This window comes from Oncorhynchus kisutch, linkage group LG15 (assembly GCF_002021735.2).
Source record: "Oncorhynchus kisutch isolate 150728-3 linkage group LG15, Okis_V2, whole genome shotgun sequence".
NCBI classification, from domain to species: domain Eukaryota; kingdom Metazoa; phylum Chordata; class Actinopteri; order Salmoniformes; family Salmonidae; genus Oncorhynchus; species Oncorhynchus kisutch.
In genome coordinates, this window is record NC_034188.2 from 49,739,945 (window position 1) to 49,754,890 (window position 14,946).

A 14,946-nucleotide genomic window follows, 5' to 3' on the forward strand; every position below is an offset into this window, starting at 1 on the left:
TGTGTTTTTAGGAAAGCAGGAATTAGCATTCAGAGGACATGATGAGGGTACTTGGAAATACTGGATTTCTTGGCTGAGAATGACAGCATGTTAAACTGCCATTTGGCTATGGCTATGTCTCAGGCACTTCCAGCTAAATCCAAAATGACCTGATACACGCGATAGCGAATGTAATGACAGATGTCATGAAGGAAGAATGGAAGAAAACCCCTTTGTGACCATCATGGTTGACGAGACGACAGACATCAGCAATGTAGCCCAAATGTCTTATGTGTTGCGTTACGCTACTGATGGTGGTGTGAAGGAAAGGTTTTTCAAATTTGCAGTTGCTGCCCGAATTGTCAGCTTTTCAGAGGAGTGTGAATGCATGGCCAAAGTTGTGGCACAGTGTTACGATGGGGCCCCAGTCATGGCCTCTGGTATAAAGTCCAAGCCAAGGTGAAAGAATCTATCCCGCAAGCTCTGTTCATTCATTGCTATGAGCACACTCTTAATCTGGTGATGTCACAAGGTGCTGGTGAACTTAAAGAATGCAAGACTTGTTTTCCTTATCTCGGTGGCCTAGCATCGTTTTTCTCGAGATCTGTCAAAACAAACAAAACTAATGGATGAAATATGCCAGGGAAGACTACCCAGAGTGGTGCCAACACGATGGAACTTCTCCTCACGCTTAGTTTGCGCTGTGTATGAAAAAAAGGAGGAACTCATTGAACTCTTTCAATATATAGTGGAGCATCACGGTGACTTTGATGAAGACACCGTTCACAAAGCAGATGGATACATGATGCACCTGACAAGCTTCGAGTTCTGCTTCCTGCTATCCTGCTTCCTGCTATACTCCATATTTGCATTCTCCGACGTGCTGCTTGGAAAATTTCAGAACAGGGAGTTTAACATGCACTTCTGCCTGTCCAGGGTGGACGACTTCTACAACACCACAGAGAGGGGGAAAAGGAAAAGTTGATTCCATCTACGAGGACACTGTGAGACTGGAGTGCCAAGGGACACATATGCAAGGAGATGTTCGCGGGCAGTAACAACAGCTGCACATTGCGATCATCGACAACATTGTCACTCAGCTAAGAAACAGGTCCAATGACCATGAAAGGCTCATGTTCCTTGCCCTCCTTGACCCCCAAAGGGAAACCCCAAACTTTCCAAATGCTGCGTTCTCAAGTCTCGAGGAAAGCTATGGCCCTAATTTTGATTTGCCATGGCTTAAAACAGAACTCACCATTATGTACTTGTAACGGATGTGAAACGGCTAGCTTAGTTAGCGGTGGTGCGCGCTAAATAGCGTTTCAATCGGTGACGTCACTTGCTCTGAGACCTTGAAGTAGTAGTTCCCCTAGCTCTGCAAGGGCCGTGGCTTTTGTGGAGCGATGGGTAACGATGCTTCGTGGGTGACTGTTGTTGATGTGTGCAGAGGGTCCCTGGTTCGAGCCCGGGTATGGGCGAGGGGAGGGTCTAAAGTTATACTGTTACATTGGTGCCCGTGACCCGGATCACTGGTTGCTGCGGAAAAATGAGGAGGTCAAAAGGGGGGTGAGTGTAACGGATGTGAAACGGCTAGCTTAGTTAGCGGTGGTGCGCGCTAAATAGCGTTTCAATTGGTGACGTCACTTGCTCTGAGACCTTGAAGTAGTAGTTCATCTTGCTCTGCAAGGGCGGCGGTTTTTGTGGAGCGACGGGTAACGATGCTTCGTGGGTGACTGTTATTGATGTGTTCAGAGGGTCCCTGGTTCGCGCCCGGGTATGGGCGAGGGGACGGTCTAAAGTTATACTGTTACATACTCAATGTCTGACTTCGAAGGTAAGAGCCCGGCTGATCTGCTCCACTTGATAGTATGCACCAAATGATAGTATGCACCAATTGTATCTGCTTACCTGTCTAGTTTTGAATATTCCAGTGTCCACTGCATCAATAGAAATAATATTTTCTGCATTAAATAGGATCAAGACATATTTCAGGAACACCCCTGGACAGACCCGGCTGTCAGCCCTTTTTCTCAATCGAAAAATAACTTCTTTCAGTTTTAAAATAAAAAGGCAAGCTATATGAACCTGCCATTGCCCATTTCATAAAGAAGGACAGGAGAATGGACTTGGTTTTTAAATTATAGTCATAATGGTAGGTGGACATTTTGTTTTCATCTACAGCTTGCTTTTTGTTGCTATCTCGTTCATATCATTTTGAATACAATGTGTAAAATATTATTTCAACGTTAGATCACTGATTGTGTGGTAAAAACAAAGGTAATGACGTTGCAATTGGAAGTACTGGGTACATGACATTTCGTGTTGTGGTGCATTTAAAAAAAATAGTTGAATGCTGGAGATCGAACATCGAATACAACTCTTTTCTCTCTGACAGCAAATACTGTCCGTGGTCTTGAAACAACGTGAGTCGTTGTGTGATTGAATTTATTCCGCCACTATTTGAGTGACTGTTTGTTTTGGCAAATGTTTCTTTGAAACGACGCAACCGTATTTTCTTCTAACGTGGTTCCTGCTATCGATATTTGCAACCATTGTGTACGTGTGCTGCTTCTGTGAGCCACAGCCGAGGCGTGGCTTAGGACCGTTTGACTCTGTCATTAAAGAATTACAACTCCTACAGAGGTCTGCAAAAGAAAGGTCTCAAGTCATGCTCTGTATACACAGGCATCCGAGTTCTCTATATGTATGACGACAGATCTGTTTCCGCAACGGAGGGCCGAGCTCCAATAGTCACGATTTGCCACTGGAATAAAGACAATTCAAATGTCACATAATAGTTAAAGTACAAAAGGAAAAATAAATAAACAGAAATATGGGTTGTATTTACAATGGTGTTTGTTTCTCTCTCCCCTCTCTCTCCCTCCTCCACCCCCATTCTCTTTACCTTCTTCTTTCCTTCCCTACCCCTCTACTCATCTTTCTTCTCTTCTCTCTCCTCTCTCTCCCTCCTCTCTCCCACCTCCACAATCAGGATATTGACGCATACATATGTGTCAAGGGGTTTGACACAGAGTAAGTCAAAAATGATATTCAATGCAAAACAGTTGGCGATAAAGCTGCAATGGGTAAATTGGTGAAAGACAGACAGGCAGAAGGTTAGGCAGACACACAGGGAGACCGACAGAAACATGCAGACAGACAGACAGACAGACAAGTAGACGCAGACAAACTGACAGACAGACAGGCAGTTTCAATCTAAATAAATGTGACCAATATCCTCTTCAGAATTCATTCTAACAAGGATCTTAGTTTCTAGAACTGCAAGACCATTGTGTGGAGGTCAAAAATGATTTGGGGTCAATTAACCCTTCAAAACCGCCCCTATCACCCCCAATTAAAGTCACTTCCTGTAATTGTGTAATTGCAGGAAGCTGAAATTCAATGTAAGGCCTCCTGGGGACACTCTTTAACAATGCCCTGAGTTAGTATGTTTGATTTGTATAGTTCCAGCCCAAGCAGCAGAACCATCAGGGGGCAATACCCACTGGGAACAGACTTCAGTTCAATGTCTAGTTTTGATTTACATATGGTTGAGTTGTCTACTAATGTGAATTCAACGAGAAATAAACAAAACATTTCATTGTATTTAGGTTAAAAGTTGTTGAAAAAAGACAAAATGCCCTTACGTTGATTACTTTTCGCAAGAGCTCCAAAGATGTTCTCTCTGTAATTCCCACCCCCAGGACCAAGTGACAACTAGCGAGAAAGAGATTTGTTTTTAAACCTTTATTTAACTAGGCAAGTCAGTTAAGAACAAATTCTAGGAACAGTGGGTTAACTGCCTGTTCAGGGGCAGAATGACAGATTTGTACCTTGTCAGCTCGGGGATATGAACTTGCAACCTTTCGATTACTAGTCCAACACTCTAACCACTAGGCTACCCTGCCTCCACAAGAAAGAGATGGAGGACTTGAAGAGAGAGAATGCAGGTAAGAGGCTTTTATAGTGTGATAACTTGGTCACAGTGTTGATTGCCAACTAATTCTACCAGAAACAGAAACATTTTCACAAACTGTGCATCTATCATTTCCAGAAGTGGTTGGTGACAATCTATTTATCTCCTCATCTATTATCATCCGAGAGTCACATGATGCTACATGTGTTGTTTCCATTTTTCTTATAGAAGTCGGAAACAATTTGTGAATGTATCTTTCAAAGTGTAGCAGCCTTAGGCTCTTTAGGTCAACAATATGAATGCTGTGTTGTTGGGAGCACTGGTTGGAATCTCAGGTACGCCGTGACAGCCATAGATCACATTACAGTAACACAGTGTATTGTATGCTCGATGGTACTGTACAGTGTACAGTGTAGTTGAAATACTGTGGAGTTCACAGACCATCTGAGGATTTAATTTGCGAAGGTAGGACCTTTCACTGATGATACCACTATGGTCTTCACCAAAGTCATCACAAACATCAACAATGATGTTAACAAGCTCAGTTACAGGTACTATTAACACATGTATGTACACATCATATCCAAAGAGTCCAATGTCACTAACAGGCTGTCTCTGAGAGAATGCCAGTGACATTGTTAATCCCTCCATGCAATTCCTCTGATGCAGGTACCTTCACAGCACCAGTTAGAGGATTGTAAATGACTTTGCCGAAGTCAAGGATGGTCAGGATGGTCAGGTTTACGAGGGTATGTTTGGCAGCATGAGTGAAGGAGGCTTTGTTGCGAAATAGGAAGCCGATGCTAGATTTAGTTTTGGATTGGAGATGCATAATGTGAGTCTAGAAGGAGAGTTTACAGTCTAACCAGACACCTAGGTACTTGTAGTTGTCCACATATTCTAAGTCAGAACCGTCCAGAGTAGTGATGCTAGTTGGGCGGGCGGTTGCGGGCAGCAATCGGTTGAAGAGCATGCATTTAGTTTTACTAGCATTTAAAAGCAGTTGGAGGCCACGGAAGGAATATATATATGGCATTGAATGTGTATATACATGCCATATATATATATATATATATATATATATATATATGTGTATATATATATATATATATATATATATATATATGTATATGGCATTGAAGCTCGTTTGGAGGTTTGTTAGCACAGTGTCCAAAGAAGGGCCAGATGTATACAGAATCGTGTCGTCTGCGTAGAGGTGGATCAGAGAATCACCAGCAGCAAGAGCAACATCATTGATATACACAGAGAAAAGAAAATGTTCTAATGTTCTTACTTGATCTGATTTTAATAGCTAGCATTTCGATGACCATAAAGAATAGATAAATATGGTGACAGCGGACACCCTTGTTTAACTCCTCACATCAATTCAAAACTCTCTGAGAAGTAGCCAAGAGACCTTTACATGGCTATCAAAACGTCACGCCAGGGTAAGCCTACACAATACACAGCCCTTATTTTAAGTGTTTCTAAAATCCCCTATGGGAAAAATGAATGGTATCATTACCCTGTTTGACCACTAGGTTTTATGGGTATTACGACACCACTGTGGGGCTCTATAGGCAAAATATGTGCATTGATTGAAACATAACACAGATAGGCCTATGCTATAGTTTAAGACCATCTGCTCTACAATTCGCTCACTGTACATAATTCGAAACAACACTGGAGGCTACTTTTAAACAACACTGTACATAACTCAAGAAGATCTAAATGCATATTCCCAGGGTCACAACTTCCACAACTTTTTTTCAGACACATTCTGAAATTGTACCCCTCCAGTGTTATCATTGGAATGTCATACAAAACAGGGCAACTGTGTGCTTTAGGACCATGCGGATGCCTCCAAGCGGGTTGGCTGTTTAGAGTGTTTATTCGACAGGATTAAAAAATAATAATAATAATGCCCCCCCCCCCCCACCTACTTCGAAAACGAAAATTGCACCCCTGCACATTCCCTAATGGGAATGAAAACTGATATGAAACTGATTTTCATTCAAATACTTGGCGTCATGGATGTTTCACTGGTAAAACTTGAATTTTTATTCACGATTGACAGTGAGAAATGTTTAGGAAGGTTTAGCACAAAAATGTGTGCATAATGTAGAGGCCACCTGCGCGGGAACGGCAGTTACCTTCAGAACCAAAGCCTCTGCCGTTAAATAACATCTGAATTATCATCTGAGAGAGTTGATGAAACGACAACGGTACGGACATAGCCTTACACGTTTTAGTGCCAATTGCACACTTATCATGAAGTAGTACCCATCTACGTAGGCTACAACATTAAGTATAACGTAATGATTCATGCCACAGGAGCGGGCACAGGTCAATGTCACCTTAGTTGTTGTTAGGAATTTACAACAAAAACCTGTGTCTGAATTTACACAGCCAAATGTTTTTGGCAGAAATGAATTTCCGACCATGATGTTCTTGAACATGCAATTTTACTGTTAAAACAGAAGCGCGTGCCTGTATTTTCACCTCAAGATCGCGCACGAAGAGGGCGTAGTTAGAGGAGGTGTTGGGGGGCAACATTTATGCCAGAGGGAGGGCAGGGAGAGGTTCTGCAAACGGAAGGGGATGAACAGGAAGAGCAAGGGCCGTGCACACAGAGGAGGAGGGGGGGGGGGAAACTGCAGGCTGTGTGGATTTTTCTAAATGTATTTATGCACCTCGTCTCCGTTCCGCCTATGTTAATGATTTGTGTTAGCTATGTAAATGTCCCTTTAGTTTATTGGCGCCACCGTCAGCTCTTCCTTCTACCTCAACAGTAAGCGTATTATCAAGCTATCTTGACTGGATCCAGCCTGCCACTGAACTTCCCGTCACTGAGAAGAACGCAGACGGAGAGATCGAGCAGCTGAATATGGAATATAGGGGTTGTCAATGAGAATACAGGTCAGTCTACACGAAGACCAGACGGGAGACAAATCGATATCATTGTCTTCTTTTAGTCGACGAGACGGGTCTCGACTGGCTTGCTTACCAACCTGCGTTGTGTTCCTTGCTTGACCACCTAGCTGCAGTTTGCCCCACTGTCGTCGAGGCTCGATACAACCACTGGTGGGGGGTTTAATGGGATCCTTGTTTCAATAGAACTCCCTTCTCCCACCCCCCGACGGACCTTCGCTCGAATCCGACTCGGGCGCTGTCTTCCCCGGGGGGGGGTGCCGGTTTTTGCTCAGTCTGACTGGGGAAGGAGTGCGGCCCCCCCCAGCATTGACTGTCGCTCTGGCCGACCCTAGTGGAGCCTAATATGGCAGGAAATCTGAAGAAAGGCGGAGGACTGATCGGGATGATGAAGGACGCGTTTCAGCCCCATCACCACCTCCATTCCCATCACCAACCTGGGGCCGTGGACAAAAAGACGGTGGAGAAATGCTGGAAACTAATGGACAAGGTGGGTGACTAGCAGTCGGAGAATATCTATCTAGCTACAGTACCCAGCTGATGATCAGTGGCCCAGGAAGTTAGCTTAGCTAACTTTAGCTAATTTGCTGGCTAGCTTCCTCGCTAACGAGACAGTTTCTAGCCAGCTAGATAAAAATTTGTTAGCTAGGGGTACACCGACCAGCTAGGCTACGCCGAATAGTAGAGAAGGTGGTAGCTAGCTAACGTTAATGATCTATAATATATTGTATTCATCTGTAGAATATGTAGATGGCTGAAGGTAGCTAGAACTGGCTATATGGTTGTAACTAGTTAGTTTAATGCTGGTGTCTGGAATGCTAGCTACATTGGCCAGCTACCTAGGCAACTAGCTAGCCAATTAACATTAGTTAGCAACATTGACCAATATAATCTCGTGTGCATGGGGATGGTGACTCAATCATCATCCCAGATTAGGGTCATGAAAATAGTAGCTAGCTGAGTAGTAGCTAGCTGAGCAAAGTTAGGCTTGGGTTTTGATCACCCACCGAGCTATATTTTACTGTTTAGAACAAGATCCATCCCATTGACAAAGTTGTTCAATAAGGTTGTAAAATGTGATATTTAGCTAGCTAAATGAGATTTGAATCTGCCAATTGTATGATCAGATATGAAACACAATCATTGTCTAAACAATGTGCCAACAATCTAACTGCTCGAGTCCAACACTTAGCTGTGGCCCCTGAAATCCAGAGTAAATGTGCTGCAATGAAATTAATACATGTGAACATAATAAAGAATTAGCTACATTTACAGCATCACTTCTTTGAAAAATGTAGCTGGCTGACCCCTAGTTTCCTGTGTAATTCACACTGAATTATCACAGTGACTCAGAGGACAAGACAGCCTTTTATGTTTGTTTCTCTAGGGGTAGTCTACACATCTGTCATTCTTTTCTCTTATCTGTAAGAACCCAAGCCCCTGAAGATTGTCATAATGGCACTTTTTTTTTGGGGGGGGGGGGCAATTTGCATTTCTTTCCACCAGACAAGCACATCTGCATTGACTCATTATGAAGAAGAGGTCACTTCACACAAACAGAAAAACAGAAGTGACACTGCAATGTCAGTTCTCCTTTTCTGTTTCAGAAAGTAGCCTGGGCTTCCCAATCAGTGGCACCTTGTCTAGTCTTTATGAGGCTGAGTTGAGGAAGAGGTGTGTGTGTGTTTCCACAAGACCTTTGAAATACAGGAGTTTGTCCACGGTGGAGGTTTTGTTGAAAGGAAAACCACGGTGGAACCTGCGATATGTGATCTTTGGCCTGCTGATTTTAGCAGACTGTTACCCAGTATCAACAGGTCTCTGTCAAATAGTGTGAGTGCTTCAAGGCATCAGGTTTAACCAATGATTAAAGCTGGTCTTCAGACGGTTAGGCTCCATGCACAAGTTGGCCTATCTGCTCATTCAAATATCATGAGGACAACCCGAACAATAGTGCATGCTTGTCATAGATCTCCCTAAGAACGTCAAAGTTCAGCAAAAGTGTTTGAATAGAGTATAAGTGGCCTTTAGGGTTATTATAGGCTTATTACTCTTCCCATGTTGATTGGGTGTGTCTCTCTCTCTCTCTCTGAATTAAATGACAATTTAAGGGGCTTTATTGGCATGGGAAACAGTCGATATTTTAGTGGTTTTATCATAGCTGGAACGTGCAGTCATGGGTTACGTCCCAAATTGACTCCTATGTGGTGCTGATCAAAAGTAGTGGGCTATATAGAGAATAGGGTGCCATTTGGGATGTACCAATGATCTAGAACACAGTGGTGTAGAGCTGGGGGAGGTCAGCTCAGCCCTGCAGTATGGGGGGGGGGTTGGTTCTCTCCCAGTCTCCAATCCTGAGGTTAGCGAGAGAGCAGAGTAGGGGAATAAGGCAATCTTCTCTTTGTTTTTGGTTCGGTCCAGGCCACCACGACTGGATGTGTCTGAGTATGCGTCTGTGCACGTTTAGCTGAGGGCTTATCTGCTCTCTGACAGGACTCATATTCTTGGGTTGGAAGCGCATTAGGGTGTACTGTGACCCCCTCTGTCTGACGTCAGCAGTGCTGCTGCTCAGCCAACCCCCCCCCCCCCCCCCCCCCCCCCCCCCCATTCTCAGCTGGCTACACTCAACACATAGCATGCCTTATCTCTGTATCCATCTATCTCTCTCTCTGTTTCAATTCAAGGGCTTTATTGGCATGGGTAACTTTTATGTTAACATTTCCAAAGCGAAGTAGACAAATAACTAAAGTGAAACGAACAGTAGTTCCAAAATAATATTCCATATTACGTCAATGTACAGTGTTGTAACAATGTGCAAATAGTTAAAGTACAAAAGGGAAAATAAATAAACATAGGTTGTATTTACAATAGTGATGCACGATATGACATTTGTGGCCGATATCCAATATTTTCCTGGCCCCCAAAAAAATGATACCGATAACCGATATTTAACATTTTTGCAGCCTTTTAAGCATTCTAGTACAGTTAAATAGTTAACGCGCACACATGGACGCAGCGGTCTAAGGCACTGCATCTCAGTGCAAGAGGCGTCGCTACAGTCCCTGGTTCGAATCCAGGCTGTATCACATCCAGCCGTGATTGGGAGTCCCAATCTCTCGATGTGCAAAACTGATAGGGACATACCCCAAGCGACTTACAGCTGTAATCGCAGCAAAAGGTGGTGCTACAAAGTATTAACTTAAGGGGGCTGAATAATTTTGCACGCCCAATTTTTCAGTTTTTGATTTGTTAAAAAAGTTTGAAATATCCAATAAATGTCGTTCCACTTCATGATTGTGTCCCACTTGTTGTTGATTCTTCACAAAAAAATACAGTTTTATATCTTTATGTTTGAAGCCTGAAATGTGGCAAAAGGTCGCAAAGTGCAAGGGGGCCAAATACTTTCTGTATATCACACACAATACATATAAGTGCCAGTAAAATAAAGGATAGTTAGTAAGAATGGAATAATTTTGCACACAAAAATAAGTGCAATGCAATCTGTTTTGTGTGTGTGAATTAAAGGGGGTTTCCAGCCAAGTAGTCAGCATATTAGATGCAGTAGTTGGTGCACCTCTCCAATCTCTGATAGTTCTAGGTGTCTTTTGCCAGAGGTTACCTCAACATATGTAGCCTGATAATCTGAATGATAAATGGTGTGGACTACATCATGTGGTGCACTTCTCTGAAGGACTATGTTCTGCCTGACCCTAGAGTAGTGGTCAGTGCTGTGTTGTGATGAGCCGGGTCTAGTAGAGCTGTGTTGTGATGGGCCCGGTCTGGTCTGGTAAATCTGTGCTGTGTTGGGCCATGTCTGGCTCTTCTCACCTAGGGACGGTGGGGGTACTGTTGTTTCAGAAAGTTGATCGGGGGGGGTCCCTGCCAAGTGTTGCTTCCTTTTAGGTCCTTAGCAAAAGGTTCTGACACTGTCCTGATCAAGATGTACATTATTGTGTAAGTGTTCACATGTCAGAGTTTGATGGTGAGCCTTTCTGACATTGAGCAGTAAGGCACAGTCCACGGTGATCTGTTGATTTATTCTGTTGATCAACTTTCCTGGGGCGTCTTTTCTTGGTAGGACCCAACTATATATTTTTTTTGGGAACATAGCCTGTGACTGTTCTGCAACTCTTCTCACTTCCCCAGATACCTTTTCGCCTTTGCCAGCTGTAGTCAGGGGTGTTAATCCTGGTCTGACTGAGTAGCTGCATTGCACTCTGTTGTAGGACGCCAAAACGTATACTCCTGGTGTCTAGGGAATAATATTTCCTGGACTAAGAACTTCCCATTTGAATCGATAAGGATTGCAGTTGTGGGTGATTGTCTGGGGTTACCCCCGGTGGCATTGTCATGCTGGAGGGTCATGTCAGGATGAGCCTGCAGGAAGGGTACCACACGAGGGAGGAGGATGTCTTCCCTGTAACGCACAGCATTGAGATTGCCCGCAATGACAACAAGCTCAGTCCGATGATGCTGTGACACACCGCCCCAGACCATGACGGACCCTCCACCTCTAAGTCGATCCCTTTCCAGAGTACAGGCCTCAGTGTAACGCTCATTCCTTTGACGATAAACACGAATCCGACCATCACCCCTGGTGAGACAAAACCGTGATTCGTCAGAGTAGAGCACTTTTTGCCAGTCCTGTCTGGTCCAGCAAGAGTGGGTTTGTGCCCATAGGTGACGTTGTTGCCGGTGATGTCTGGGGAGGACCTGCCTTACAACAGGCCACATTTTTTGGTGTTATTACATACAGCTGGAAATAACTTTTGGATATCAGTGCAGCAGTAACTCACCAGCATTACGACCAGGAATACCAATATCCTGAATTGGATCCTTTGTTCGTACCCCCAAGGGCAATTCAACTTATTCCAGATGCTGCTCCAAAACACCCCCAGTGGAGGAGACTGGAGTGTATGTTTCATGATTAACCACTCATGGTGTGATTGTGATAACATACAAAAACTCAAGTCCTTTTGTTCACCTGACCTAGAATACCTCACAATCAAATGCTGACCGTATTACCTCCCAAGAGAATTATCTTTGGTTATAGTCACAGCTGTGTATATTCCCTGTCAAGCCGATACCACGACGGCCCTCAAAGGACTTCACTGGAAACCACATATTCTGAGGCCGCAATTATTTTAGCTGGGGTTTTAACAAAGCAAATTTGATGAAAACGCTACCGAAGTTCTACCAACACATTGGCTTTAGTACCCGCGCTGGTAAAACGTTGGACCACTGCTACTCAATTTTTCAAAATGCCTTCAAGGCCCTCCCCCACCCTCTCTTTGGCAAATCTGATCACGACTCCATTTTGCTCCTCCCTTCCTATAGGCAGAAACGTAAACAGGAAGTACCCGTGCTAAGATCTATTCGATGCTGGTCTGACCAATCGAAATCCATGCTTCAAGATCGTTTTGATCACGTGGACTGGGATATGTTCCGGATAGCCTCTAAGAATAACATTGCCGAATACACTGATGCAGTGACTGAGTTCATCAGTAAGCGTATAGGAGATGTTGTACCCACTGTGACCTATTAAAACCTACCAAAACCAGAAACCGTGGACAGATGGCAGCATTCGCGCAAAACTAAAAGTGCGAACCACCACATTTACCCATGGCAAGGTGACTGGGAATATGGCGATCTCTGAACCAACTAAAATTCATTTGGGGACAGGTCAAAAAGCATTAAACATATAAGGAAATTTAGCTAGCTAGCTTGCTGTTGCTAGCTAATTTGTCCACGGATATTCAGGTAAAATAACAACCCAAGGTCCTCTACTCTGACAATTAATCCACAGATAAAAGGGTGAAGGTTTCTAGTAATCTCTCCTTCTGGCTTCTTCTTCTTTGGACTTTATATGGCGGATGGCAACGAACTTTAAGGTGCATTACAACTACCAAGTAGACTGGAGTTTGGACCATCTTTCAATCACCCATGTGGGTTTATGCTCCTAAAAAACATTGAGGAGAAGTGGGATTTGCAGCGCATCAAGCATCACAAATAGAACCAAGTTCTATTTTCGCGCCTGGCTACGCAGACGCTTGTGAGCAGTGTGGTTGCAAAGATTGAATAACATGTGCAAGACAGGTCAAAAGCTTTAGAACACCTACTCATTCAAGGGTTTTTCTTTATTTTCACAATTTTCTACATTTGTAGAATAATAGTGAAGACATCAAAACGATGAAATAATACATATGGAATCATGTAGTAACCAAAAAAATATATATATATTTTATATTGGAGATTCTTCAAATAACCACACTTTGCCTTGATGACAGCTTTGCACACTCTTGGCTTTCTCTCAAACAGCTTCACTTGGAATGCTTTTCCAACAGTCTTGAAGGAATTCCCACATATGCTGAGCACTTGTTGGCTGCTTTTCCTTCACTCTGCTGTCCAACTCATCCCAAACCATCTCAATTTGGTTGAGGCTGGGTGATTGTTGAGGCCAGGTCATCTGATGCAGCAGTCCATCACTCTCCTTCACTCTCCTTCTTACACAGCCTGGAGGTGTGTTGGGTTAATGTCCTGTTGAAATACAAATGATAGTTCCACAAAGCCCAAACCAGATGGGGTGGCGTATCGTTGCAGAATGCTGTGGTAGCCATGCTGGTTAAGTGTGCCTTGAATTCTATATAAATCACAGACAGTGTCACCAGCAAAGCACCATAACACCACCTCCATGCTTTACGGTGGGAAATACACTTGCAGAGATTATCCGTTCACCCACACCGCGTCTCACAAAGACACGGCAGTTAGAACCAAATTGCAGAGATTTTACCCATGAAGGCTTGATTCACACAGTCTAATCTGAACAGTTGATATGTCTTACTTGAACTCTGTGAAGCATTTGTTTGGGCTGCAATTTCTGAGGCTGGTAACTGATGAACATATCCTCTGCAGCAGAGGTAACTCTGGGTCTTTCTTACCTGTGGTGGTCCTTCTGAGAGCCAGTTTTATCATAGCGCTTGATGGTTTTTTGACTGTACTTGAAGAAACTTTCAAAGTTCTTGACATTTTTCATATTGCCGTGACCTTTATGTCTTAAAGTAATGATAAAATGTTGTTTCTCTTTTCTTATTTGAGCTGTTCTTGCCATAATATGGACTTGGTCTTTTACCAAATAAGGCTATCTTCTGTATACCACCCCTACCATGTCACAACACAACTGATTGGCTCAAATGCCTTGTGAAGGAAAGAAATGACACAAATGAACTTTTAACAAGGCACAACTGTTAATTGAAATGCATTCCAGGTGACTACATCATGAAGCTGGTTGAGAGAGTGCCAAGAGTGTGCACAGCTGTCATTAAGGCAAAGTGTGGCTATTTGAAGAATCTCAAATATAAAATATATTTTGATTTGTTTTTTTGGTTACTACATGATTCCATATGTGTTATTTAATAGTTTTGATGTCTTAGTATTTTCTACATTGTAGAATAATAGTTAACAATAAAGAAACTCTTGAATGAGTAGGTGTTATAAACTTTTGACCGGTAGTGTGTGTACATTTATTTTACAACACTCGTGCATGCTACATGAGCGGTGTGGTTAGCATGTCAGTCATGAGACGTATGTGGCAGGGTCTACAGACAATCACGGACTACAAAGGGAAAACCAGCCACATCCCAGACACTTAGGTCTTGCTTCTGGACAAGCTGAACACCTTCTTTGCCGCTTTGAGGATAACACAGTGTCACCAACATGGCCCGCTACCATGGACTTTGGGCTCCTTCTCCTTGGCCGACACGAGTAAGACATTTTAAGCCTGTTAACCATCATAGGGCTGCCCGCCCCCCTAGCTACGTCCTCAGAGCATGCGCAGACCAGCTGGCTGGAATGCTTTATGGACGTATTCTTTATCCCAGTCTACTGTCCTCCCCCTTGCTTCAGAAGACAGAAGCTGTTTTTCAATCTTAAGGCCATCCGACTATTAAACTGCCATCACTAGCCAGCTTCCACCAGGTTACGCAACCCTGCACCTTAGTGGCTGCTGCCCTATATAATCACTGCCCACTTGAATGTTTAAATAATGTTTATGTACTGCTTTACTCAACTCTTATATAGAGTTGAAGTCGGAAGTTTACATACACTTAGGTTGGAATCATTAA

The 14,946-nt window shown here is 43.4% G+C and overlaps 1 protein-coding gene across 1 annotated transcript in view; it reads left to right on the forward strand.

Moving 5' to 3' along the window:
* Positions 1-6,512: 6,512 nt before the first annotated feature.
* The window catches only part of cbl (Cbl proto-oncogene, E3 ubiquitin protein ligase), a 64,591-nt gene continuing 56,157 nt past the window's right edge, over positions 6,513-14,946 (forward strand). The window contains exon 1 of the mRNA XM_020502724.2: positions 6,513-7,316. Within this exon, the coding sequence (XP_020358313.1) occupies positions 7,173-7,316 (144 nt within the window). The 5' untranslated portion in view covers positions 6,513-7,172. The remainder of the gene's footprint in view (positions 7,317-14,946) is intronic.